The sequence below is a fragment of the Leptopilina heterotoma genome, unplaced genomic scaffold (assembly GCF_015476425.1).
Source record: "Leptopilina heterotoma isolate Lh14 unplaced genomic scaffold, ASM1547642v1 Lhet_88, whole genome shotgun sequence".
Classification (NCBI taxonomy): Eukaryota; Metazoa; Arthropoda; class Insecta; order Hymenoptera; family Figitidae; genus Leptopilina; species Leptopilina heterotoma.
In genome coordinates this window covers 2597995-2625892 of record NW_025111191.1, presented here as the reverse complement: position 1 = coordinate 2625892, position 27898 = coordinate 2597995, and the positions used below count along the sequence as shown (strand labels likewise).

Here is a 27898-nt window from a genome sequence, read left to right as displayed (position 1 = left end):
AAGTTTTGAAAATTCGATCAATTTAACATTCGATGTTTTAAAAATTCGATCAATTTAACATTCGATGTTTTAAAAATTCGATCTAATGAACATTCGAAGTTTTGAAAATTCGATGTGTTGAGCAATCGACGTTTTGAAAATTCGATATATTGAGCATTCGATGTTTTGAAAATTCGATGTATTGAGCATTCGATGTTTTGAAATTCGATGTAATGGATATTCGATCGATTTGATTTTTGGGAGATTTCATACGACCGCAATTTGCCTACTGTTGATAATTATTTTCCAGAAACTAACATTTGATGTTGATCCAAGAAAGAAACAGTTTCAAAAAAATGGTAATGATAAAAGAATTTGTTAAATTAATAATATTATTTATAAATATAAATGTTCTATTACTTTTTTCTGAAAAGGAATTTTTTAAATTTCCAGGTGTGAGAAATTATTGACAGTGACATCTATTTTAGTTTCGAGAAATAAAAATTATTCGTTAAAAAATGTGATGATTTGTTTGTTAACGGAAATAAATTTTGCACAGTTTCTTTTAATTATCGTCAATAAATAATAATACTGACAAGTTAAATTATAATTGTCAACAAAGAAGAATATGTTGAATTGCCAAAAACTTGAATGTTTGTTTGTGTCGCTATGGCAACGGACAAAGTGTTCTGTCAAAACAACACGTGATTGTGGCTGAATTGTCAGAATCAGTCAGAATCCCCTGAAGAAAAATGAATAATTTTATACAAAATATACAAATAAAGGATGGAGAGTATACGAAAATTATTTACAACATGGTACGTACGAGGTTTTTCATAAATGGGATAATTTTTTATAATAAATTTCAAGTTTGTCTCACTTTCTTTATATTTTTAATTTATTTTTTAATTTTTAAATTTAAATTGTTAGCATTTTCAACCTAAAATATTAAAAAAAAATAATTTTATGGAAGATTTAAATCATTTTCTTGATATAGTTAAAAATGTAGTCGAAGTCTGCTATTAAGTTTAAATTGTTTACTGTAAATATTACTTTTAAAATGATTACTTCGAATTAATTGTCTTTGAATTAATTAATCGCTCTTTTTGTCTTATTGATAAATAATTCGTTGTTAATTAATTTCAGATAAAGGAGCAACGTTATAGTGAAACAATACACGTTTTGACAAATTTACTCGAGTCCTATCCTGAAGTGAGTAAATTTTATTTACCTTTTGATATTGAATAAAAAATTCGAAAATGAATTTTCTTTTTTTCAGTCACGACCGTGTCTTTCACTTCTCGGCTACTGTTACTTTTACACTCAGGATTTTTTAACAGCAGCCAGCTGCTATGAGAAATTGGTACAATTTTGTCCAGAGGAAGCTTTGTACAAACTTTATTACGCTCAATCGTTACATCAAGCTTGTATGTATCCAGAGGCATGGACAGTTTGCGCTGGTCTCGGGAATAATAGTAATTTAGAAAATAAAGTCAAAAAACTTCAAGCCGCGATAAAATATGGACAGGAAGATACGGTTGCTGCCAAGAATCTCGTCGATCAATGTCCTACCGATGATATAGACACGGAAATTAATTTGGGATGTTTACTCTACAAGGTAAATAATTATAAGGGTTGACACAAAAACTTAATTTTGTTTTTCCCTGTCTTTTCTCTAATCATTTCAATTCATTTATTATTTTCTAGAATTTTTAACTAATTCTTTTGGAAAATTTTATTTTCAAATAATTGCAAAATGTTAATTGTGAATAATTCTAATTTGATAATTTTAGGAAGAAAAATACGAACAGGCGTTAAAAAAATTTTCCTCCGCTCTTCAAATTGTTGGATTTAAACCTCATTTGTCGTACAATGTTGCCTTGTGTTTTTTTAAATTAAAAGAATACGCAGCTTCACTTAAACATATAGGTAAGTTGCGTTTTTCCCCTCCAGTGTTAATTTTAACTTTAAAAGATTAATTTTGAAGAAAAATCTACCTTCTTTTAAAAGCGGACATCATCGAGCAGGGAATACGGGAACATCCTGAACTTAGTGTTGGTATGACGACTGAAGGAATTGAAGTTCGTAGCGTGGGGAATACTTTAACACTACACGAAACAGCCCTAACCGAGGCCTTCAATCTAAAAGCCGCTATTGAATTTCAATTAAAGAATTGTAACGTATTTAGTGTATTTTTATTATTTTTAAAAATTATTTTTATTATTTTCTCCAATAAAATGTGAAATCAATTCTTGAGGGACAAAAATACAAACAATTTGAGATGGATTTCAGATGAAGCAGCAAAGGAAGCATTGACGGACATGCCACCGAGATCGGAGGAGGAATTGGACGCTGTAACATTACACAATCAGGCTCTAATTAATATGGACACAAAACCAGGCGAAGGTTTTGAGAAACTTCAATTTTTATTGCAACAAAATCCATTTCCTCCGGAGACTTTTGCAAATCTATTGTTGCTTTACTGTAAATATCAGTTCTATGATTTGGCCGCTGATGTTCTAGCCGAAAATGTTCATTTGACTTACAAATATTTGACGTCCGTAAGTTTTTTTTTTATTTAAAGTATTGGATTTAAATAAATTCTTCCTTTATAATTATCTATATTAATAATCGTTATATTCTAGTAATCTGTTCGCAGTTTCAAGTTAGTAACATTTGCTAGTTTAATTTAAATTTAAACATTTATTGTATCAAAAGTTGTGTACATAATAATCGAGTAGAATTCAGTCGGAATATTTAGATTTAGATCGTTTACATTTTTTCGAATGTCTCTCCGATGTTTCGCCGGAACTTGATTTTCTCTTCTTTGGCTTAAAATTCCCACTGTCTGAATCACTTGAACTTGAACTTGTTACACGTTTTTTCTTTCGTTTATGATCCTTTGAATGTTTCTTCTTCTTTTTCTTATTACTATCACTATCTGAATCTGTAGAATATTTGTGTGACGATGACTTCTTCTTTTTTTTCTTCGTCTTCTTTGCTTTATGAACTTTTTCCGATGGGGTTTTAATTTCAGGTAATGCTGTCACCACCTCGTCTTGTATTTCCGGTATTAATTCGTATTTTTTACCATCGGGTGACATAAAACAGTCTTTAGCGAAATGTCCAATTGTTCCACATTTCGAGCATGTTGTGTTTAAAACAGCCTCTAGTTGAATTGCTTTTCTCTCTCTTGGTACAATTGTTTTTTTTCTTTGCTCCTCCATTTGTTGTTTAACGCCATTTGGATCGAGGTCCTTGCCATTTCCTTGATTCACATGTTTCATTGATAATCCAATTTTTCCATTTTCTCCGAGTGTTATTATTTTACACCAGACGCGCTCGCCTTTTTGTAAAATATCTCCGACATCGTCGACGTGAGAGGTGCTTATCTATATTGAATAATTGTTAGTTAGATTATTTGTTGTTGGCGGAAATTAAAAATTTGTTTATTAAAGAATTTGGGAACCTAGGGAACAAACCTGAGTTCGATGAATTAGTCCTTGTTGTGCGCAACCTGGTATGCGAATAAATGCTCCATAATTTTGTACCGAAGCGACTTCTCCGAGGAATATTTGATTCAGCTCACAAGTAGACATTTTGATTGTTGGTTGTATAGAAATTTCTTTGTATAATTAAGTGGGATAATTACATTTTATGTTTTTTTGTCAGAGAAATGATATCATGATCAGAATTCTCTAGTTTTAGGTTAGAACTGTCAAAACATTAAATTGGAGTCGCAGGGACGCCAATATTAAAGGCACTCCTCTTGGGAAAATTCGATACATAATTATTTTTTCTTTTCTTTCTTTACTAATTTTTTACTAATTTAATTACTTTACTAATTCGACTAATTCTTTACTAAATTATTTAATTAATAAGTAAATTAATTCTTTACTAAATTAGTAAATTAATAAGTAAATTAATTCTTTACTAAATTAATAAATTAATTAATTTTTTACTGAATTAATAAATTAATATAAGTAAATTAATTCTTCACTAATTTCTAAAATGTTTTCAGTATTTATACGACTTTTTGGACGCACTGATAACGCAGCAAACATCTCCTGAGGAAGCGTATCGAAAATTCGACGACCTGGCCAATAAGCATACGGAAGTTTTGAGAAAATCTACGAAGCAAGTACAGGAGGCAAGATTAAATCACGATGACAATGCTGTCAAGAAGGCTGTCAATGATTACGAAGAGGCTCTTGAGCGTTACATACCGGTTTTAATGGCCCAGGCGAAAATTTACTGGGAATTGGGAAATTACATTCAGGTTGAGAAAATCTTTCGAAAAAGCGTTGAATTCTGTAATGAACACGATATTTGGAAATTGAACGTTGCTCACACATTGTTTATGCAGGAGAATAAATTTAAAGAAGCAACTGGATTTTATGAACCTATTGTTAAAAAAAAATACGATAATGTAAGTATTCAGGAACATTTCCAAAACGTTTTGTAATTGTAATTGAAAATTGTACTTATAATAAATTGTAATTGTAATTCTAATTGTAAATTGTAAATTGTAAATTTTTCTTTACAGATCCTAGATGTCAGTGCAATTGTCCTTGCAAATTTGTGCGTGAGTTACATTATGACAACACAAAACACAGAAGCGGAGGAATTGATGAAAAAAATTGAAAAAGAAGAAGAAACGATAGCATTTGAAGAGCAGGATAAGAAACTCTTTCACTTGTGTATTGTCAATTTGGTAATTGGCACTTTGTACTGTTCGAAGGGAAATTATGAATTTGGAGTGTCACGAGTGATGAAGAGTCTCGAACCATACAGTAAAAAATTGGGCACCGATACGTGGTTTTATGCCAAAAGATGTTTTCTCTCTCTTTTGGAGCAATTAGCAAAGCAACTCGTTGTACTCAAAGATTCCACGCTACAAGAATGTATACAATTTCTCGAACATTGTGAAGGTAATTTTATTTTAATTTTTATCGCAGTAAATGTTGTACTTTCCCAATGCAAATTAATTTCTATCAGCAAATTTTGTACTTTCCAAATGCAATTTAATTTCTATCTGCAAATTTTGTACTTTCCAAATGCAATTTAATTTCTATCAGTAAATTTTGTATTTTCCCAATGCAATTTAATTTCTATCAGTAAAATTAAAAGTTTAAATTTCTATTTTCAGTTTATGGAAAAGACGTGCAGAGTGTTGTCGAACAACCTTTTGATATTCAGGATATTAATACAGTTCCCCAGGGGAAAAATACAGTCACCTACGAAGCCAGATATTTAAAAGCATTATTTTTAAAATTACAAATGTCTTAATTTATTATTATTGAATTGTTATTTTTCAATTCGCAGAATATATTAACGTTAATTTTAAATTTGTTTGGGTATTTTAATCTCTTAGATTCTTAATTAAAAATAAATTATTTAAGAATTTAATTACGAAGGGAATTTAAGTTTTTCAGATTTTTCTTTTTATTTTCCAATTCGAAGAATATAATAATAATTTTAAATTTGTTTGACTATTTTAATCTCTTAGATCCTTAATTAAAAATAAATTATTTAATAATTTAAGTCCTGGCAATTGAAGAATTTAAGATTTTTGTTTTTTTAAAGAAGGGCGCTTGATTCTTTCGGTACGTTACTGATTGTTTTTGTTGGATTATTTAATAGTGAGAAAAATGGTGGTTGACATGGAATTGGAAGGAGCAAAAGAAGCTGTTTTACAGCTAATGAAGGAGAAGGAAAAAATTGAAAATGATTTAAAAGAAGCCAGTGCAATCTTGGAATGTGTGAGTATTTAATTTCCTGTGAAAAAGTATATAAAACTCTTGTTAAATTCCAAGAATTATGCGAATGAAAATTTTACGATGAGTTGTCAATTTTTTTGTATTAGTATATATAAATAATCACTTTTTTGTTATTTTTCCGAAATTCTAGAATCGTGTGGGAATGAGCGATGAATTAGTCGATTTGGATGGATTTCCCAGAGGTGATATTGATGTTTATCAGGTCAGACACGCTCGCCATAAAATTATCTGTGAGTAAACATAACCTCTTTCCTATAAACTTTGTCCCCTCTCTTCTAATCTACATCATTAATTTCGATAATTAACTATTAACTATAATTAATTATTAATTAACTATAGTTATTTGAATGTTCTTTCATTCATTCACTTTTTCTGTCCCTCACACTCTTTTGAAAATAATTGAATTTGTGCAATTATATTTATCTCTTATTTACTGGAATAATTATTTATCCACCAGGTCTTCAGAATGATCACAAGAATATTATGAAGAAAATTGAAGACGGTTTACACAAGGTTCATGGTTTAACGGGAAAAAGTCCCCAGAATTCGCCAGTGCCGACTTCAAGTGCTATCCAGGAAAATGTTTATTTTGAACCATTCTTAAGAGTGAATTTGGTCACTCCCGGATCACCGGCTGAATTAGCAGTATTTATAATTTTCAATACGAATTATACTATTTTCGTAACTATTCAAAGAACAGATTTAATTAAATGTTAATTACATAAATTTAATTTTCAGGGAATTCAGGTCGAAGATCTTATAATGGAATTTGGGTCCATTAATATTAAAAACTTCAAATCATTAAAAGATGTTGGATCTCTCGTCGAAAGCAGTATAAATAAGAATGTCATTGTTCGAGTTAAACGAAACGCAAATACGATCGTTTTGTCTTTAACTCCACGACCTTGGAGTGGAAAAGGTCTTCTTGGTTGTAATGTGATCCCATTGGAAACTGTCGAAAGATAAATCTTCATAGTATTGTATTCCACTATTTTCATTATTTTATTTAAAATAATTTCAAATTTATCTTCTAAAAGTAAAAAGCAGTTAATACAATTCATACAATTGATTCAATTTATATAATTACAGTCGATTACTTCTAGTTTTAAATTTATAAAATCTATGTAAAAAAAACCCTTGGCCATTTAATTAATAAAATATATTAAATTTACAGCACATATTTTTCTTTTTTCGAAATTGAAAACCATAATTTTCGTTTTCAAAAAACATGCGGGAAAGAGAATCCAATTTATCCAATCGGGAGTAATCAATATGTTCCGCATGCGCAAACATTAGATCTCTGGAAACACTTGTTATTTTACGAGAGAGGAACAAATAGAAATAAAACAAAAATAATCTCTTATCTTGAAAGTCGAGTGAAACTATAAATGCAAAAGAAAGTGGAATTTATTAAGTGTTTGTAAATTGTGCCATAGAAGATATCACAATAGAATTGCTCTCGTATATAAATAAACAAAATAGTGATTTTTAAATGCACATAACCTCATCTATACTTTTCTTGGTCAAAATTCTGAACAATATATATTTTTATTAGTCATTACAACCAATTTACGCATACTTTTGTGCACTTTGCAATTACCTATTATTATTAAAATGATATTGTAGTGCGTCAGTTTAATAATTTGTATAGAACAATAAAATCTACACATACATATGTAGATCTGTCATATTGACACTTGTGTGAGAGTTTATTATTATTCTTTTTTGTAATAATGATATAATTTCAATTGAATGGAAATAAATTCTTATTAAGAATTCAGGAAGATGAAATAAAAGCCATGAACTTTTGTTCCTGCAAAGTTCAAACAATTTAATTGTCATTAAATATAAATGATATAAATTACAATGGCTTCAGAGGATGACGTTTGTTGGTATCATGAAAATCTGTCTCGTGAGGATGCTGAAACATTACTCCAAGAGGGTGAATAATGTTTTTACGAACTTTCTTTTTTTTATTTGTTCAAATATATTTATAAATTATCTATTATTTATTTATTCAAGTACAAATGGTGTATATATAATCAAATTGTCTATTGCAGTAAACTTTCTTTTTTTCGTACTTGAAAAAAACGTTTTTTATTACCCTAAGTAATGAAAATATTTTTATAGCCTGAAAGACAAAGAAAATAGTAGCAATAACAAAGATGTTTAGTTCATTTAATAATTTTTATATTATCAGAGTTAATTTATTTTAAATAACTTAGTTCTTTTCATTTTTGTAATGATAATTATTTTGTTTTGTAGATGAGCGGGGAAATGGTACATTCCTAGTTCGGGAGAGCAGCTCATCGTCAGGAGATTATGTTTTGTCGGTACTTCATAAAGGACAAGTGATTCATTATCAGATTCGAAAACATGGAGAAGATGCATTTTTTTCAATAGGTAAGAATTCAATTTAAAAAAAAATTAGAGGACAATTTTGTGTATATGGTATAATTTTATATATATATTTTTTTTTTGCTTGAATCACTAGGAGATGAAACTACAATTCATGGATTGGATACGTTAATAGAGTACTACCAGGAAGATAATCATGAACTAGAGATTAAATTAAAGGCACCAATAAAAGGTGTCCCTCCACCTCACGACGTCAGGAGACACGGTCGAACAAATTTATTGCACAGAGCTACAATTCAAGTATGACTAATATTTTGGCATTTTCTCGTTACCCTTCAATTATCTTGATAAATAACAAAATTCCTCCTAGAAATTCAATTATTTTCAGGAAAGTTAATAAAATTCTTTGCAAAATTCAATTATGTATTTTTAAAAATTTTAATAAAATTCTATGCAAGAATTCAATTATTTTCATTAATAATATAATTCTTCACGGGAATTTATTTATTGAATTAAAAATATTTTACTATTTTCTCTCTTTTTTTTTAATTCGATTTTTTTTAGAAATAATTGAATTTTGAAAAGATTTCAAATTTAAATATTTGAAAATTTGAATTTTTCATACTTTGAATTAAGAATTTAGTAGAATTAATTCTTTTGAAGAAGTTTTATTGAATTTTTAAAAAAATTATTTTGAAGTTTTCACTTTTTTGAAATTTATTAAAAATAATTGATTTAAAGAAGAATTTTAGTTAATTCAAAAAGTTTTGAATTTGAAATTTTTGAAAATCTTAAATCCTATGGAAAAATAATAATTATTAAATATTTATTGAAAAAAGAAGTTCTTGGTGTTTTCGAATATTTTTATAGTTAAAGAAATTCATAAAGAGTCCAATAGAACATTTTTTTTTATCTAATTATTTTTATAGTTAATCTTGAATTAATTCTTGAATAATCTTGGCAGACAATTATTCGTCGGTCGAAAATTAATTTTCTTTACTTCTAATTAATTTTTCAATATCATTTCTATTGACAGCAAAATTATACGATTGTCTCGGAATTATTGAAATGTGGATACAGAAGTTTGGAAGCGAAGAATCAATTAGGGCAGACAGCCGTCCATCTGGCAGCTAAGGACGGTGCTGATGAAATTCTCAAAAAACTTATTCAAAACAAAGCGAGTGTGAATTGTCGAGATTCCGCTGGCTACACGCCTCTTCATGTGAGTTTTTTTTCAAAAATTTTACTATTTTCTCTCTTTTTTTTTTGAAAAAATATTCGGGAATTGTTTCATAGAATGATTTTTTTTCTAAGCAGCTTATTAGTGTGAAGAAAAGGTAGGATATAAATTTTAAGGTTTAGTCACTATTTAGTAAACTAAATCTATTTGTTTAGTAAATAGTAAATATTTTAGTAAATTTTTTTCAAAATATTAAATATAATTTCTGAAATTGAAAATAATTTCAGTACGCCTGTCAAAGTAGTCTTCCAAATACGGTACGAATTCTTATTTTGGGAGGAGCTAATGTTCAGGCGCGTCACACTGAAACAGGTAGAGGAAAATATCACCTTTTTTTTGTTTGCGATATTTATATTTAAAGTTTTCTTAAAATTTCAGGAATGGTTCCCTTGCATGAAGCAGCGAGTCGGGGGCATAAAGATGTGATTGAAGTTCTACTTTCTCTGAATGCGCCTGTTAATCCAAGAACTTTGGCTGACGATGTTCCTGCCGATCTTGCTAAACGCAATGGCCATTCTGAATGTGAAAAGTTTTTGCGTAAGAATATTTTCGAAAATCCTATACGTTAAAAATTAGAATTGGAAAAATTAAAAATAAATCCTAAAAATTGTATTTTCGTCTTTCTAGGCGCAAGCAATTGTTATTAGAGAAATATTTTTTTTTGCAGGTAATTATCAGCCACCGAGTCCAAAAGAAAAATTGAGCGATTGGTATCATGGAACTTTAGACAGAACAGATGCGATTCGTCTCTTACGCGAAAACGGCGACGTTGACGGTTCATTTTTAGTTCGATTGAGTTACAGAAATGGGGGAATGTTCGTTCTTTCTGTCATGCATCACAAGCATCCGTATCATTTTCAAATTCAGAAAAAAGTAAGTTTAACAGAGAAAATGGAGAAAATTTCCCACAAAAAGTAAAGTTTTAGAAAAAAATTCAATTTTTATAAATTAGTTTATAAATCAGGGAAAAGTCAAGGAAAAATAAAATTAAATATTTGTGGCAATCCTGAATTAGTTATAAATTAATTTATAACTTGGTTTCTGATTTGATGAATACGATTTTATTTATTAACAGGATGAATTTTTGTTTATCGACAACGGACCGTACCTTTCATCATTGGAACACGTTGTCGAGTATTATCGCTGCATTCCAGACGGACTTCCTTGTCCTTTACATCATCCGATGAAACCTGGACCAAAACCCCCAATTCCCAAGATGCCGCCTTCGATATTTAACGGGGTTCGTAAAACTCGACAACTTTGTAAACAAAAATTCCACTGTTACTAATTCTTCTTCTTCTTTTTTTCGTCTTTTATAGAGTACTTTAAAAAAGAAAAAGGAGGCAACTGTGAAAAAAGGATTTTCCGATTCAGTAATGAGTCAAACTTTACCGAAACGCTTCCATACGAGCAAATCCCTCGAAACGACAGAATCACTTCAGGAAAATTTACCACACTCGGCGTTCACCACACTTCCTAGACGATCGTCCCCTGGAACTGTTTCGCCGAAACCTGAAATCGAACCTAATCATAAAGGTTCGAAAATAATAAATTATTTTCATTTATTCAATACTTTCTAAGTCAATAGAAAAAATTAATTATTTGATAATAAAAAATACGATGAATTAATTTTTTAAAATTGCAGGTTTTATTCCATTTGAGAAACTTATCCTGGGTGAAATGTTAGGCGAAGGAGAATTCGGAGCGGTTTATCAGGGTGTTTATAAATCAGTTCCGAATAATGAAGAGCCAGTGGCGATAAAAACACTTCGTGATTCTTACAATAATGCACCAAGGGAGGAATTTTTGAGAGAAGCTCGCCTCATGATGACTCTTAATCATCACTGTATCGTTAAATTAATTGGATTCTCCGACGGACCGCCTTTACTAATGGTGACGATAAATTTCTCAATCGAAAATTATAATTTCTCAATCAATAATCTTTTGTTAAATAATAGAAATAGAAATTTTTTTTTATTTTTGTAAATGAGAGACAAAATTTTTTTATTTTGAAATATAAATTTTTGAATAATTTCATAATTAAAATTTAAAAAATTCACTTATTAGGAACATAATTTAAAAATTCTTCAAAAGAATTTAATTAGAATTTTCAAAAATTTAATAATAAAATTCTTCGCGAGAATTCAATTATTTTCATAAATAATAAAATTCTTTGAAGGAATTAAATTATTCTCTTTGATAAAAATTCTTTGTAAGAATTTAATTATTTTCAATACATTAATTTGAAAATTGAAAATAGTTGAAAATAAAAATTATTTAAAAAGTTAGGAAATAACAACTAACTTTAAACTACAAACAGATTATCGGAATGCAACGATTATTTTATTAATATAGATTTTTTATATACATAAATAAAAATTAATAAATTAAATTATTGTTCTTTAGGTTCAAGAACTCGTTTCCTTGGGATCAATGTTGGCGTATCTTTTAGAATTTCCCGATCGCGTTAGTCCTCAATATGAATTGAAATTGTGGGCCTCCCAAATAGCTTGTGGTAAGAAAATAATTTATTTAATTTTTTTTACTCACTTTGGATGAATATTATTAATATATTAATTAATTAATTATATATAAAATAATTAATTAATATATTAATATTATTATTAATATTAATTATTAACATTCAATATATAATATTTTATTATAAAAATAGAAATTAATTTACTATTAATTAATAATAAATATGTTAATTTATTGCAGGTATGAAATATTTAGAGGAAATGCGTCTAGTTCACAGAGACTTGGCAGCTAGAAATATTTTATTAGCCTCTAGGAATCAAGCTAAAATTAGTGATTTCGGATTGTCGAGAACCTTCGGTTCAAGTGATTATTATAAAGCTTCAGCTGGCGGAAAATGGCCGATTAAATGGTATACTTACCAATTTATAATAAACTCCAAAAAAGGAAGTTTAAAAATAAAAAACTTTCCCTTTCTTCAAATAACGTCGGCGAATGTTTATTCAAATTTGAATTTCAGGTACTCACCGGAATCGTACAATTTTGGAAATTTCACCCACGCAAGCGATGTTTGGAGTTACGGTGTTACTTTATGGGAAATGTTCTCTTATGGCGAGCAACCTTATGGTGATCGACGTGGTGTTGATGTAAGGAAATTTAAAAAAAAGTCCTAATCTTAAAAATTAGTTCTAGAGTAATTTTTTTAAGATAGAAAACAGAAAAATAGAATTTTTTTTTAAATTTAAACGAACTAATAAAAAGTTCTGCGTTAACTTTAAATTACTACATTATTGTTTCTATTTCAGGTCATTCAATTAGTGGAAAAAGGCGAGAGACTTCAAAAACCCGAAACTTGTCCCGATGATGTTTACAAAATAATGCAACAGTGTTGGTCGTACGAACCTGAATTACGTCCAACATTTAAAGATCTTTTAGAAATATTCAGTAGCGATCCTGATTACGCAAATATTAAGGAACTCGTCTCAGAAGTTGATATCAGCTGATAAAAACTTTTGTTCTTATAACTATTCTGACTGATCTACTTTTGTTACATAGAAAAGGTATCGATTCTTCTTGTAATTTTATCTCTTCTTTCACTCGTTAGATCAACAGGACTTTTACCATATTTTTTTTTCAAAGAAGGCCATAAAAAAATTATTTAACATAAAATTATATTTTTTAAATATTTTATTTTTACTGTTACTGTTTTTATAGGACGTTAAATAATCGATTTACATTAAAAATTTTTCCACTATTTGTTAAAAATATTTTTATAATGCATTTTTAATAATTGATTTGATATAAGAAAATATTTCTAAAATTATAACTAGATATTTCTTATATTATATATTGAAACTAGATTCTTAAATTTCGAGAAAGGAAAAAATTACAATTTTATGTTTAAAAATATTTATTAAGAGAGCAGGATTTTAGAGGATGTTTTTTGATATAATTATAGTTCATGGTATTCATGACTACAAATTTATAAACATTTATATAATAAATATATATACAGTTGAAATTGAGTCTTTAATTATATTTTTAGTTTATTGCCATGGGTAATGGAAGATCGGGAGTAGTCAAGGAATTTCTAAATAGAAATACAATAGTTATAATTTTTAATTCTTTAAGTAGGAAAAAAGTCAATAGTCTCTTGATTGTTGAAATTTTTTTATATGTATATATATTTTTCTTCATTTTAAAATTTTAAATTGTATTTTATAGACAGGGAGCAAACTCTTCTCTGTAAAAAATAAATCTGTACTTATATATAAATAGATCGTGGTTTCCAAATAATATACGGTAGTTTAACAAATGGTATTGATAAATATATATTAGTAATTATTAACTGTCTCATAATGCTCTACACTTTCCTGAGACGAAAGTCCATTGTTGCATTAAGAAGGCATTTTATTATCCAGTACGAAAATTTTCTTTCATTTTTTCAATCTAAGTAATTATTTCAATTGAGAAATTAATTTCGAAAGTTGAAATTTGAAAGAAATTGGAATTTCTTTTTTGAAATTAAATTTTGTTAACTCGGTGCAAGAGAGATAACATAGTACACAGACACAACTTGAACATTTTTTTTAAGACATTAACTACAGATTTATCCCTACGTAATATAAATATAAAATTCTACTGTTTCTGTTTAGGAAAACAGCTTTTTTTAGACAATAATTTAATGATATTACAATCGCCCCGAAAAACAACAATTATTCACTCCATTTAATTCACGCTTACGATTAATATATATTTATATACTTTTTTTTGAGGGGGGAACTTGAAAAGTTTACGTGTAAATTACTTTGCATGATTGTACGATTCAAGTTTCTTTTTCAACAACGATTATAAACAACAACTTGTATATCGATTTTACATACTTTGATGAAGTTATGAAATGTTGAAGACTTATTCAAGCATTAAATGCAATTTAACAACAGTTAACAAGACAATTTATAAATTTTCTCTCGAGAATATCATGAAGCGTTTTGGATAGTGCAAAAGTTTACTTTCAATCTGGAAATAAAAACTAATTTGTTATTTATTTTCTCGTATTTTAAACACATTATTTAAAATAGAAAAATTGTGTTATAAATTCTCAAATTTCTTCGAGAAATTCTCAACTCGTGTGCAATTTTCAATTTTCTGTGCATGATTTTTTTCAATTTCCTTGTGCATATTATCTGCAGCTACGATTTATAAATAAAATTAATTTTAAAATCATTTAAAACCTATTCTCAAAGATCAAAACTCGTTGATTTCGATTAAAATTCTACAAAACAAAAATAGTAAAAACGAAAATCGATAATTTAAAAATTAATGTCATTCACTTGGCGACAGTCTCCCTTTCGAGTTTATACTGGAATTTGGAAATTTTTTTTCGTTTAGTATAATTAAAAAAAAACTGTTTAATTAAAATTTTTACTAAGTATTACGGTTGGTTAAAATTTATTAGATTTTATTAAAGAAATTCTGAAGAAGAAAAAATTTCCAATTTCTAGTATAACTGGATTTTAGAATCGAAACTAAAGTATAATAAAATTAAAAAGAAAATAACAAAGGTCGTGGTAAAAAATTTGCAATTCGAATCAAAAGTATTATCACCAGGATTATGATAAAAAGAAAATTTGACTGAAATTGAATTGAAAAAAAACTGGATAATACTTGAGATATTGATTTGCATTCATTTTTATCTTACAATTATTAAGATTTATGATTCGCGTCTTGTTTTGACAAAACGCGATTTTAAAAATGATCGAAAGTGTTTCTTAGGCATTGCATGTGCGTTCTACTTTAGCGTATGCATTGATAAAGCACAAATGGAAAATAAAAGTAAATATCACATTGTCCTCACCATACATTGTCTGGTGATACCTTCCTTTGTACATGATAATGTGTGTATAATAATATTGTAACAATGGCAATGACTGCACTTTTCTTCCTTTTTCGCATTCATTCTCAAATTAAAATCAGTCAATTTTTTTTTCTTTTGTAATTCAAAATCAATCACAATCAGTAAAAATTAATTGGCACTGAATTGTTTTTTTTTAAAGTAATTGATTTTTCGATTAAAGTGACTGATTCTATTTCTTTTTCAATATTCCTTTCAGCTTTTCTTTATAATTGATTTCTTTTTTTTTTAAGTGAACTATTTTCTAATGGAATTCTCAGTTAAAACTTAATTTATAAAATTTATGCAACTCTTGCATTTTATTTGATTGGAATTATATTCTCTGGCACATAAGAGAGGGGGAAATTTAAACCTTAACTGTTGAGGAAGGTTTCGCTTGTGTTCGACGTCTCGCGAGTTCGGAGAGACCAACTGGACCAATGTGAGGTTTTCTTGGACTGCTTGACATCGCTCTGTATGTCGCTGCAACCTCGCTCTGAAAAAAAGTTTATAGTTGTTATAATTTCAATGAAATAATAATAATAGTAATTAGAAATTCTATTCAATTATTTATGTTTAATTTAAGTAATTTGATAGAAATATTTCGAAAAAGTGATAAAAATTGTTGAGAATTGCAAAACAAAAATTTAATATTGTTTTTCCTTGACTTTTCCCTGATTTCCAGACAAAATTTTAACTATTTCCCTGACCATAAAAAATATTCTATGTTAACTCTAAAAATGATTAGAAACTCAAAAAAAAAAAATTCTACTTTTTTCTGACTTTTCCTTGAATTCCTTGATTTCCCTGACCTGTGACAACCCAATTATTAGATTTTTTTTTACCTTTAATGAATCGCGATCTTTGGTGATGATGGGCAAGACTTTCGGTGGGAGATGCTGTCGATTGGCGATCCAGGGATATTTTAGTATACAAGCAGCAGTGGGTCTTCGTGTTGGATCCACATGAAGCATTCTCTTCACCAATTCCTTGGCTTCACTGGTGATTTGTGTCCAGACACCGGTCTCCACGTCCAAATAACCAGTGCCAATGCGATCCAAAATATCGTTTGCACTATCGCCAGGACTATTTGGAAATGGAGTATAACCGCTCAACATGATATACAATAAAACTCCAAGTGACCAAATATCACAGGCTGCATCGTATCCTTGTCGTTTGAGGACTTCCGGTGCAACAAAATTTGCCGTATAGCACGGCGTCATCAGTAGGCCATTTTCAGCTCGAAGCTGCTTCGCAAATCCAAGATCACAAATGCACAAAGTTGATGGATCGCCTCCTGGCTTTGCGTACAAAATATTCGAAGGTTTCAAGTCACGATGCACGACCTGGGGATGAAAAAAATAAAACTTTAGAAAAAATTAATGGTAAATGTAAATTTATAATGAATATTTAAGAGAATTTATAAATATTGATTTATACGAAAATATTTAACACACTTTTACATTCTTGAGGGAATTGTGTAATTTATTAGAATTTTACATTATTCGTAGAAAAGAAATTAGGTTAATAGAAAACAATTTCATTAGGGTATTTTTAGGGGAGGTCCGCTTCTGATCTAAATTCAATTTACTTAATTGAAATCCAAACATTTTCATAAAGTATTCAGTAATTTTTATTTTATCCGTTTTTCGGAAAAAATTACAAATAGATGAATGTATGTTACTTTATAGAAATAAAGTTACTCGATTTTAGAACAATTCTAAAAATACTAGAAACGATAAGAGAAATCAATAAATACCCCATTCTCGTGAAGATACTTGACAATACTGGTGATGACATAGAGAACTTCGGCCGCTTCTCTTTCAGTGAAATTACATCTCTGTAATAGACGATCGAGAAGTTCTCCGCCTCGCAAAAGTTCCAAAACAAGATAAACACGCTTTTCATCCTCATGAAGCGCACGAAGTGAAACAATATGTGGATGTCCACCGTATCGTAACAAAATTTCAATTTCCTCAGTTGGATTCTTTTGACACTTGTCAATAACTTTAATTGCATATTCACATTTTGTGGTCTTATGAACTGCATGATAGACGGTACTGAAACTTCCTTTACCAATTTCTTGTAAAAAATCATATTCTTCGATAACTTGATTGTGATTCACATAAGTTGGAAATGTACTCGTAATGCATTCGTTATTTTTCGCAACTTGATAGGTGGCATTCTCCTCCAAAAGACAGGGGGCAACAAAACTAAAGCCACGAAATAATTCATGAGCATTTGCACTTACTGGCACACCAGGTGAATCTGTAATCAAATCTTTACTCTAAATATTGTACGAATTTTTCTCATTGTTTGAAATTTTCTTTTTTCGATAAAGCTTAACAGTAAAGAGATTTCTTACCCTTGGGCGTTTTACAGGTGAATTCATTATCAAAATAAAATGCATGATCCTCACGACTTGCTGCCGGTTTAAATGGGGGTTTGATTTCTTTTCTGTACAAAGCTTCCCAATCGATTGTAGCGAAGAATACGTGATTTTTTATCTCTTCTCCTCCTCCTAATTGTGGGAGAAAAATTTATTAACAGTTGGAAACATTTTTTTTTTCCTTGATTGTAGAAATTGACTTTTACCATAGCCGAGACGATTGACCGGATTCCTCTTGAACAAGACTCTTAAGAGAGCTTGCGCTTCCGGAGAAAGATTACTCGGCATTCCTATTTTTGCCTTCAGGATGTGAGTCATGGTCTTTTTTCGACTGTCCCCTTGGAACGGAAGTGAGCCCGTCAGCATTTCGAACTGCAAGAAAAAAATGTTTTTTTTAAAGAAAAATTCTTCTGGAAAATTTTTTTAGTTCTTTTAGAAGAAAAAACTTTACCATTAAAACTCCATAACTCCACCAATCGGCAGCGAACGAATGTCCTTTTCGATTGACAATTTCTGGTGCCATATATTCGACAGTACCACAAAACGAATAGGTTTTCGTATCATCTAAAGGTTGCTTACTCAGTCCAAAATCGGTTAAAGATATGTGACCTTCTATATCTAATAAAATGCTAAAAATACATTTCTTCTTATTTCTCTTTTCTAAACATTTCTCACTTTTTTTTGTTTGTAACTATATTTTTAACTCCGTTAATGAAAAATCAATAAATACTGACAATATACTCACTTTTCCGGTTTTAAGTCACGATAAATAATACCCAATTTATGAATGTGATCGAGTGCCAATGCCAATTCAGCCAAGTAAAATTTTACATCCTCTTCAGTGAACATTAACTGAAAAAAGATTTAGAAAAAAAAATTCAAATTGTTCCAATCGAGTAATTTTTAAGAATTTACAAGTTTTGTGGAATTTGTAAATAAAATTAAATTTCCAACCTGTTTGGATAATCGTGAAAAAAGATCTCCCCCTCGTAAAAAGTCAAGGATCAAATAGAGTTTCCCTTCGGTTTGAAATGCATAGTGCAGTCGAACGATAAATGGATGTTCCACATCGACGAGAATATTACGTTCCATTTTTGTTCTAACTCGGTCTCGAACTGGAATTTAAATTCAATTATTGTTTCACATCGAAATTTCAATTATTAAATAAAATAAAAATCAAATTAAAATTAAATTAAATAAAAATACAAATAAAAATACAAATTGAATAAAATTAAATAAAAACAAATTGAATTAAATAAAAATTTAATTGATTTAAAAATTTGATTAAAAAAAAGTTTCCAGAATTTTCTTTTTGAATATTAAGTAATTTTACTTAATTTTCACCTTTAAGAGTTGCTTTTCTCAAGACTTTCATGGCATAAAGTGTTCCAACATCTTTGCCAAAAATTTTTCTCACAAGAAACACCTGTAAAAAAAATTAGTAAAATTAGATGAGTAATAATTTTTTTTTACGAAAATAAGAGATTTTTTTTCAATATTTAGATTCGTTTCCAACCTTGCCAAAAGAACCTTGACCGAGGACTTTGAGCAATTCGAAATGTCCTGGTTCGGCTTTTTCAAGACCATCACGAACTACTTCACGCACTTCAATCTCGTGGGATTCAGAACATCCGTTTGATTGCAATTCTATCGAATTTTGAGTACATATGACCTCCTCATGATTATCTGATACCATTTCCGCATCTTCTCCTTCAGACGGTAACATCACAGATTCTTGCTACATTTTCAAAAAATAATTACAAATTTTCGAAAAATTATTACTAACTTGTATTTTTTTAACGAAAAGAAAATTTAACAAACAATTTTTTAATGAAATTTCGATAGATTTTGCTTTTATTTAGAATTAAGTATTAAAAAAAAAAATAAGCGATCATGAACGAAAATAAAAATTCTAAAGGAAAAACGAAATAAGGAATGTAAAATGAAATGAAAGTAAATGTATCTCACCTTGTTATGGTTCGTGATTATCTACATAAGAGAAGAGGAAATGAAAAAAAACTGAATTAGATATAAATTGATAAAAATGATAAAAATTAAAAACTGAATGTCAGGAATTGGATTACATTTTTATTGGACTATTGAAAAAGTGAGTAAAACAATTGAGATGTTTATTTTTCTTTTATATTAATAAAATAACACACGAGGAGGAAATAATAATTCTCGTGATCGTTCAATTAAACTGGAATGTCATATTCATTGAACATTTATTGATTTCCTTTTAAAAACTGTTATAATTTAAATCCAATTATTTCTTTTCACTTTTTTTTTTTTTTTTTTTTTTTTGTTCTCGAGAATAAAAGAGATTTATAAATATAAAAAGCCAATACTTTAAATTGAAATATTAGAGAATATCCCATCATCAGGAAATGAAAAAATCTTATACATATAAAAGTTTCATAATAAAATTTGATTCGGTGTCTTTTAAACTCCGATCAATAAAATTTGAGAAAAAACTTTGAAATTCTAGGTTTATAATCTAATTTCTTTGAACGATAAGATTTTCTTGACATTTTTCACGTTTATTCTTGGATTAAAATTTATCATAGGGTTTAGTTCATTAAACTATGAAAATTCTATCAAAACAGATAAATAAATGTACAAGGTCCCAATAAAGTCAATAAACAATTTTTGTTTGTTTTCTAGTGTAAACAGAATATTTTTGTGATTGTAAACAAAAAATTAGGGACAATTTAATAAAGATTAAAGAAACTGATATAATAAAGGCTTAATTATCTTTTTTTATGATGAAAACTATAAGAATAAGGAAATAAACAATTTTTATATTATTTTTACTTACATGGTTTTGACTCCAGGGAAGTGTCAAAGTTGCCAGCGGCATTGTTATCTTTGTTGATGATTTTATTTCGTTAGATATTAAAAATGCCACCACAATATCATTTTCAAGAGAAGATGTTGTTGGAGCGGAAAATTATCAATGATTTATCAAGAGAAACTTTCTTTTTTAAGCACTCAAAATGGAATAAATTTTTTTATAAGAAAATATCACGTTACTCCTGTATTTATCGACCACAAAAGCACAGTGCAATTGAGCCAGTGACGTTAAGCTTAAGTTCCATTCACTCTCGAGTCTCATTTATTGACGTCACATGGCGGAATTTTCAAAAAGAACTTTCTCAAAAATGTGTTAAAAGAAAATTAAATTTATATAAAAGAGGTGTTAAAATTTCATATTTGAAGAATTATTTTATAAATTATTTCTTTATTCAAGAATGGGTGATTAAAATATTTTGTTTGCAATTTGTTAAAAAACATAGCGGGAAGTGCATTTAAATCACGTGACTAATACTCGCGACATGTTAACTCGGCCTTAGGATATAGAATCTGTCAAAATGTCAAGCATGTGCGTTCAATAATAACTAAATAAAAAACGTATTTATTATTAAAAAGTGTAACGATTGATAATGGTGATAACTGTAACAATTGCTCGACATTCTAAAAATATATTTAGTCAATTTCCGTTACGTGTAAGTGTCAATTCTTCCTTATTTATCAACTTTTAATTTTTTGAGGTTATGTTCTTGTATTTTTGTTTTTCACCTGTTTTTCATTCTTTATAAATTCTTTTAATCGATTTGGACAAATGAATTAGGAATAATTAAGAATTAAGAACAATTGAATAATTTATTTATAACCCTAAAATTTGTCTTGTAAATAAAAATAATCAAGTAAATCATACGATTTTCGTATACTTTAACATTGATTTCCTTATTTTTAACAACTTTCGTGTTTTTTGTAGATTATAAAACGTTATAATTATAATTCACAAGAACGTTGGAGAAGGACAAAAATGTTAAATGAAGCGCTACCAGTGAGCAGGAGTGATCCGGTGATAATGAAATTAGATACACCGGAATTTCATTCGATTTTAACACCCGAGGTAAATGCGCTCACGGATCTATTTAAAAAGTACAATTACGAAATAAGAGTAGCTGGCGGTGCGGTACGTGATATTTTAATGGGTAAAACTCCAACGGATCTTGATTTTGCGACAACTGCAACACCCCAAGAAATGAAGGAAATGTTTACAAAAGAAAATATAAGAATGGTAAATTCAAATGGCGAGAAACACGGCACGATAACACCGAGAATTAACGATAAGGAGAACTTTGAAGTAACAACATTACGAGTAGATGTTGTAACCGATGGTCGACATGCAGAAGTTCTTTTTACAAAAGATTGGAAACTCGATGCAAATAGGCGTGATTTAACAATAAATTCCATGTTCCTTGGCTTCGATGGTAGTGTCTACGATTATTTTTACGGTTACGATGATCTTCAGAAGAGAAAAATTGCCTTTGTTGGAAATGCCGCTACTCGAATTCAAGAAGATTATCTACGAATTTTGAGGTTTATTATTTAATTAACGTATTTTTTGATAACCAGGGTTGCCACAGGTCAGGGAATTTAGAGAAAGTTCAATTCTGTTGAAATTAGTTTCAATTTTAAAAATTTTAACGCAATTCTTTGAAAGAATTCAACTATATAAAACATATAATAATTCTTTCCTCAAATTTAATTATTTTCATAAATAAAAATATTCATCACCAGAATTTAATTATTTTCAAAATTCATTAAATTCTTGGACAAAATTCAATTATCAGGAATTTCAATTCTCTTTATAAATAGCAAAATTCGTCGACGAAATTCAATTATATTCAAGAATTTAAATAAAATTCATTGCAAAATTCAATTTTTTTCATAAATAACAATATTCATCATAAGAATTCAATTATTTTCAAAATTCATAAAATTCTTCTCAGAAATTTAATTATTTTCAAAATTTTTTTAAAAAATTGTCAACATTTCAATTATCTTTATAAATGAATAGCAAACTTTTTGGACAAAATTCAATTATTGTCAAAATTCATTAAATTCTTGGACAAAATTCAATTTTTAAACAAAATTTTTTATAATATTCATAACCAGAATTATTCAATTATTTTTAAAAGTAATAAAATTTAATTATTTTCATAAATAACTATATTCATCACAAAAATTCAATTATTTCCAAAAAATTTTAAAAAATTGTCAACATTTCAATTATCTTTATAAATGAATAGCAAACTTTTTGGACAAAATTCAATTATTTTCGTACAATTGAATTGTTAACAAATGGATTTAAAAATTCTCAAGAAGAACTTTTTTAAAAATTATTAAAAGTAATTGATTTAAAAAAGAATGTTATTTACAAATTTTAATTCACATGGAATAATAATAATGATTAAATATTTATTTAAATATGAAGTTATTGGTGTTTTCGAAGAAATTTAAATTTAAATAAATTTGTAAATAAATGGGATAGAAAATTTTTTTGAGTATCTTAGAGTGAATCAAAATATTCTTTAGGGTCAGAGAAAAAGTCAAAATTTTGTCTGGAAATGAGTGAAAAGTCAGGGAAAAAGAAAATAAAATTTTTGTGGCAACCCTGATAATATAGTTCATTTTTGAGTTTTGAGTAGAAAAAAAAATAATATCAACATTTGTGATCATGCAACGTCCGGTATTTTAGTCGAGAAAGTGTTTGGAAAAATGTTGCATGCAAAAACGTCTTTTACGTAATTGGTCTGCATTCATGATGAATTGCATGTGATAATAATAAATAGGGCGTTACAATGTTTCTACTATATGTGTAATATACCTGCAAATTATGTAAACTATTCTTAAGTTTACCTTAAATACTTTCTCGAAATTTCTCAACATTTAATTAACTTTAAGTTTCCTGAAATGGTCGAAAGCTTTTACGTTTACCGTAAATTATCCATTTACAAAAATTCTAATTATTTTTATTCTATTTAATGAATTTCTATTCTAATTCTTAATTTTTATTCTAATTCTTAATTTTTATTCTAATTATCAATTTAATTTTCTTTAGGTACTTTCGATTTTACGGACGAATTGCAGACAGTGCGGAGAATCACGATGAGGGAACGATAAATGCAATAAAAGAGAATACCGATGGTCTGGAGAGAATATCGGGAGAGAGAATTTGGAACGAGTGGGCAAAGATTTTGGCAGGTAAATTTTATCGTGAATTAACAATCAAAATGTTGGAGTGTGGCTTGACGAAATATATCGGCCTACCGGCGAGTCCAAATTTGGAGAATTTTCTCACTGTTTCGAAACGTGCGGAAGCTGAGAATATTATTTTGAAACCACCGACACTACTCGCTGCTTTATTAAAGAACGAAGAGGAAGTGATGGATTTACATTCGAGATTGAAATTCTCCGCATTTGAGAGAGATTTGGCTCTTTATATTGTCCAGCATAAGGACGATATTTTTACCGATAAATCACTGAAGACCTTTCAACTCTTTCTACTCGTTAATAAGGGGAAAATTAACGATAAACGTGAATTCGTTCTCGAATTATTTCGCTATAAAGGACAATTTCATCTTATTGAGAATTTCAAAAATTGGAAGTTACCATTATTTCCCGTCAATGGAACAATGATACAGCCTTACGTGTCGAGACCGAAATTAATCGGAAAAGTGATCGCAATATTGCAGGAAATATGGGTGGAGAATGAATTTAAATTAAATCAACAAGAATTAATGAAGTACGTACCTGAAATTGTCGCTGAATTCAAAGATGTTCGAATAGCAAATAAATAAATTTATTTTCAATTTGAAAATTTTCTATTCATAAAATTCTTTAAAGAAATATTTCGAATTATAAAAAAAATTTGAGTAAAATTTACGAATGAAACAATTTTTCGCCAATTTAGTGGAAATGAACGGAACAATTAAGTTGGCACGTGGGAAGTTTAAGTAAAACGTGTCTCTTGTTTTGTATTGTATCTTGTAACATGCGTGTCGGCTAGACGGTCCTCTTGATTAGTTTTTATGGACGAACGTGACGTGCACATCGCACATCTCGCGTATCTCTGAAGCCATGAAGATAATATGATGTTTAGTTTGTGTTTCGTGTGTATACTCGGGTAAAATCTACATATATACCAGTAGAGGTAGAGACGAACAAGAAGAAGGTAGAGCCAAAGCAAAAACAGTCTACACGAAACCAACAAAACAATACTGTCTTGTTGACACGTGTACTTACACCCCGGTCGTTTATTCATCTCTTCATTCTATCCTCACAAGAAGTTGATCGTTTTTTTCCAAAAAAAAAATTCCCTTCGCTTTCAAATTTCGAAATAACTTCTTCTTTCCTCACTGGCTTTTTAAATTTCCAAAAAGTGGTTTAATTAAAATTGGAATTAAACCAGAGCTCGAAATAGGTCCGTAAATCCTGTAAAGGTCCGTAAATTTGCTCGAAGTCTGTAAAAGACAGTTTTTTTGAAAAAAAGTCCGTAAGTCCGGAATTTGATTGAGGAAAGGCGAAAAGTTCGTAAATTGTACGATACAATTTGGAGGATTTTAGAGAAATTACAAATGATTGCAGAAATTCAATTATTTTCGAAAGTAATAAAATTCTACGCAAAAATTCATTTATGTTCAAAAATTTTTAAAAATTCTAGTCAAAATTTCAATTATCTTTAGAAATAATTAAATTCTTCAAAATTCAATTATTTTCAAAAATTTTAATCAAATTCTAGTAAAAATTCCAATTATTTTCAGAAAATTTCCTCAATTCAATGATTTTTATTATCTATTTTTATAAAATTTTCCAAAAAAATTCAATTACTTAAACAAAAATAATAATTTCCGATAATTTTAGATTTTTTACCAAAGAGTCGAGACTATTAAATAAGTAAAGTATTTTCCAAAAGCACAAAAATAATAAAGCTAAATTCCATAAAAGAGAGGAAAAAATGTTGAATTTTAAGAAATTCGGTTTTTTGAATTTTTGATAATTTCCGATAAATTTAGATTTTTTACCAAAGAGTCGAGACTTTTTAATAAGTAAAGTATTTTCCAAGAGCACAAAAATAATGAAGCTAAATCCCATAAAAGAGAGAAAAAAAAGTTGAATTTTAAGAAATTCGGTTTTTTGAATTTTTTCGAATTCTTGATAATTTTAGATTTTTTACCAAAGAGTCGAGACTATTAAATAAGTAAAGTATTTTCCAAGAGCACAAAAATAATGAAGTTAAATTCCATAAAAGAGAGGAAAAAATGTTGAATTTTAAGAAATTCGGTTTTTTGAATTTTTGATAATTTCCGATAATTTTAGATTTTTTACCAAAGAGTCGAGACTTTTTAATAAGTAAAGTATTTTCCAAGAGCACAAAAATAATGAAGCTAAATCCCATAAAAGAGAGAAAAAAATGTTGAATTTTAAGAAATTCGGTTTTTTGAATTTTTTCGAATTCTTGATAATTTTAGATTTTTTACCAAAGAGTCGAGACTATTAAATAAGTAAAGTATTTTCCAAGAGCACAAAAATAATGAAGTTAAATTCCATAAAAGAGAGGAAAAAATGTTGAATTTTAAGAAATTCGGTTTTTTGAATTTTTGATAATTTTCGATAATTTTAGATTTTTTACCAATGAGTCGAGACTTTTTAATAAGTAAAGTATTTTCCAAGAGCACAAAAATAATGAAGCTAAATCCCATAAAAGAGAGAAAAAAATGTTGAATTTTAAGAAATTCGGTTTTTTGAATTTTTTCGAATTCTTGATAATTTTAGATTTTTTACCAAAGAGTCGAGACTATTAAATAAGTAAAGTATTTTCCAAGAGCACAAAAATAATAAAGCCAAATCCCATAAAAGAGAGGAAAAAATATTAAATTTTAAGAAATTCGGATTTTTGAATTTTTGATAATTTCCGATAATTTTAGATTTTTTACCAATGAGTCGAGACAATTTAATAAGTAAAGTATTTTCCAAGAGCACAAAAATAATGAAGCTAAATCCCATAAAAGAGAGGAAAAAATGTTGAATTTTAAGAAACTCGGTTTTTTGAATTTTTTCGAATTTTTGATAATTTTAGATTTTTTACCAAAGAGTCGAGACTATTAAGTAAGTAAAGTATTTTCTAAAAGCACAAAAATAATGAAGCTAAATCCCATAAAAGAGAGGAAAAAATGTTGAATTTTATTAAAATTTTGTATAGAAAATTCAATTCTTTTAAATAAATTTTATTAGATTTTTTGTAAATAATTAAATTATTTTGAATAATTTCTTTAAGTTTTTTCAAAATAATGTAGTTTTTTTTAATAATTTTAATTTTAAATTTTCAAAATATAATTGAATTCAATAAAGAATTTTTTTTACTTTTTAAAATATTCGTGACTGTTAATAATTATAATTAAAAATTTGTTTATTGACTTTTCTTAAATTTTAATTGAAAATAATCAATTATTTTCAAATTTCTGAGAAGAATTTTTTTATTTATAAAAATAATTCAATTGTTTCGAAAAATGTGTTGAAATTTTAGAAAATAATTAAATTCTTTCTAATAATTTAATCCTTTCGAGAAATTTAATTTGAAATTGTTTTAAAAATACTTGAATCCCTGAGAAGAATTTTTTTTATTTAAAAAAAAGTAATTGAATTGCTTGGGAAAATTTATTTGAATTTTATAGAAAATAATTGAATTCCTTCGAAAAATTTAAAAAAAAATTGAATCCTTTCGTGGAATTTTATTAAAACTGTTCTAAAATACTTGAATCCCTGCAAAGAATTGTACTATTTTTAAAGTAATTGAATTCTTCCGAAGAATGTTATTATTAATGGGAAAAAAAACCAGTCCGAGTCAAAGGAGGGAACATTTCACTTAAAATATTCAAAATATTTTTAAATACTTTCACTGGTTCGAGCCCTATTATGAATGTTTCAAAAATAAAAAATAGTAAATTACGAGAATTGAAATTAATGTCCAAAAATGAAAATTGAAATTTGCCAGAAATTGCAAGGGTTGCAAGGTATAGTAAATAAGTGAAATTTGCAAATTAGCTTTCCGAAATTAGTTTATTGTCTCGATTTTGTGTTTTGTCAGTCCACCTAATGAGCGTGTACAGTGACCTTATACCCACTTGAACAAAGCCAGAATATCTCATCTATGCGGAGAGAGAGAGAGAGAGGGGTAAACATGCCACTAATTAGCAAAGGCTAAGATGGCAATATATGCTCCTCTTCCTCTTCTATCATCGAAGATGGTAACCATATCACCAGAAACCCGAACTTCCGACTCTGAAATCGCATCAGACGGACAAGTGTGTTCTATCCAGTTCTATCTGGTTCTATATATACTTGAGATAGAGTTAAACCCGTACACATTGTCTGTTGGAATCTCTTGACGATTTGCAGTATATATAGAGTGAGAGAGAGAGAGAGCG

General features: G+C 28.3%; 6 protein-coding genes across 9 annotated transcripts; 4 read left to right on the top strand and 2 right to left on the bottom strand.

Annotated features, from left to right (window-relative positions):
* Nucleotides 1-178: 178 nt before the first annotated feature.
* LOC122511639 (tetratricopeptide repeat protein 30A) lies at nt 179-5331 on the top strand. Its single transcript, XM_043627015.1, has 10 exons — nt 179-338; nt 433-797; nt 1126-1191; nt 1259-1597; nt 1773-1908; nt 1990-2154; nt 2272-2540; nt 4001-4408; nt 4526-4910; nt 5129-5331. The coding sequence occupies exons 2-10, from the start codon at nt 732-734 to the stop codon at nt 5266-5268; spliced, it is 1974 nt and encodes a 657-aa protein (XP_043482950.1). The 5' UTR covers nt 179-338; nt 433-731; the 3' UTR covers nt 5269-5331.
* On the bottom strand, nt 2663-3715 carry LOC122511640 (nucleolar protein of 40 kDa-like). The gene is made up of 2 exons (XM_043627016.1): nt 3462-3715; nt 2663-3371 (listed from the first exon to the last, which is right to left on the bottom strand). Exons 1-2 carry the CDS (start codon nt 3576-3578, stop codon nt 2724-2726), a joined length of 765 nt encoding a protein of 254 aa, XP_043482951.1. The 5' UTR covers nt 3579-3715; the 3' UTR covers nt 2663-2723.
* A 249-nt stretch (nt 5332-5580) lies between the features above and the next one.
* Nucleotides 5581-6930, top strand: LOC122511638 (26S proteasome non-ATPase regulatory subunit 9). Its single transcript, XM_043627014.1, has 4 exons — nt 5581-5741; nt 5890-5989; nt 6217-6404; nt 6498-6930. The coding sequence occupies exons 1-4, from the start codon at nt 5631-5633 to the stop codon at nt 6723-6725; spliced, it is 627 nt and encodes a 208-aa protein (XP_043482949.1). The 5' UTR covers nt 5581-5630; the 3' UTR covers nt 6726-6930.
* Nucleotides 6931-7063: 133 nt separating this feature from the next.
* On the top strand, nt 7064-13346 carry LOC122511636 (tyrosine-protein kinase Shark). The gene is made up of 14 exons (XM_043627011.1): nt 7064-7701; nt 8025-8162; nt 8254-8417; nt 9154-9339; nt 9585-9669; nt 9736-9894; nt 10025-10230; nt 10433-10597; nt 10677-10893; nt 11003-11250; nt 11764-11872; nt 12079-12247; nt 12356-12482; nt 12642-13346. The coding sequence occupies exons 1-14, from the start codon at nt 7626-7628 to the stop codon at nt 12837-12839; spliced, it is 2247 nt and encodes a 748-aa protein (XP_043482946.1). The 5' UTR covers nt 7064-7625; the 3' UTR covers nt 12840-13346.
* Nucleotides 13347-15425: 2079 nt separating this feature from the next.
* LOC122511635 (ribosomal protein S6 kinase 2 beta-like) lies at nt 15426-20699 on the bottom strand. Of its 3 annotated transcripts, none has more exons than XM_043627007.1 (12): nt 20437-20698; nt 19587-19607; nt 19135-19356; nt 18963-19044; nt 18573-18733; nt 18364-18470; nt 18070-18247; nt 17825-17990; nt 17595-17750; nt 16989-17509; nt 16075-16575; nt 15426-15725 (listed from the first exon to the last, which is right to left on the bottom strand). In XM_043627007.1, the coding sequence occupies exons 1-12, from the start codon at nt 20476-20478 to the stop codon at nt 15597-15599; spliced, it is 2286 nt and encodes a 761-aa protein (XP_043482942.1). In that variant the 5' UTR covers nt 20479-20698; the 3' UTR covers nt 15426-15596. The 3 variants fall into 3 exon arrangements, with proteins under 3 accessions (XP_043482942.1, XP_043482943.1, XP_043482944.1); XM_043627008.1 differs by having other exon boundaries at nt 16989-17497; nt 20437-20697; XM_043627009.1 differs by lacking the exon at nt 19587-19607 and having other exon boundaries at nt 20437-20699.
* Nucleotides 19600-24291, top strand: LOC122511637 (CCA tRNA nucleotidyltransferase 1, mitochondrial). 2 transcript variants are annotated; one of them, XM_043627013.1, is made up of 3 exons: nt 19600-19725; nt 21397-22007; nt 23533-24291. In XM_043627013.1, exons 1-3 carry the CDS (start codon nt 19684-19686, stop codon nt 24269-24271), a joined length of 1392 nt encoding a protein of 463 aa, XP_043482948.1. In that variant the 5' UTR covers nt 19600-19683; the 3' UTR covers nt 24272-24291. The 2 variants fall into 2 exon arrangements, with proteins under 2 accessions (XP_043482948.1, XP_043482947.1); XM_043627012.1 differs by lacking the exon at nt 19600-19725 and adding an exon at nt 20952-21124.
* The last annotated feature ends 3607 nt before the right edge of the window (nt 24292-27898 follow it).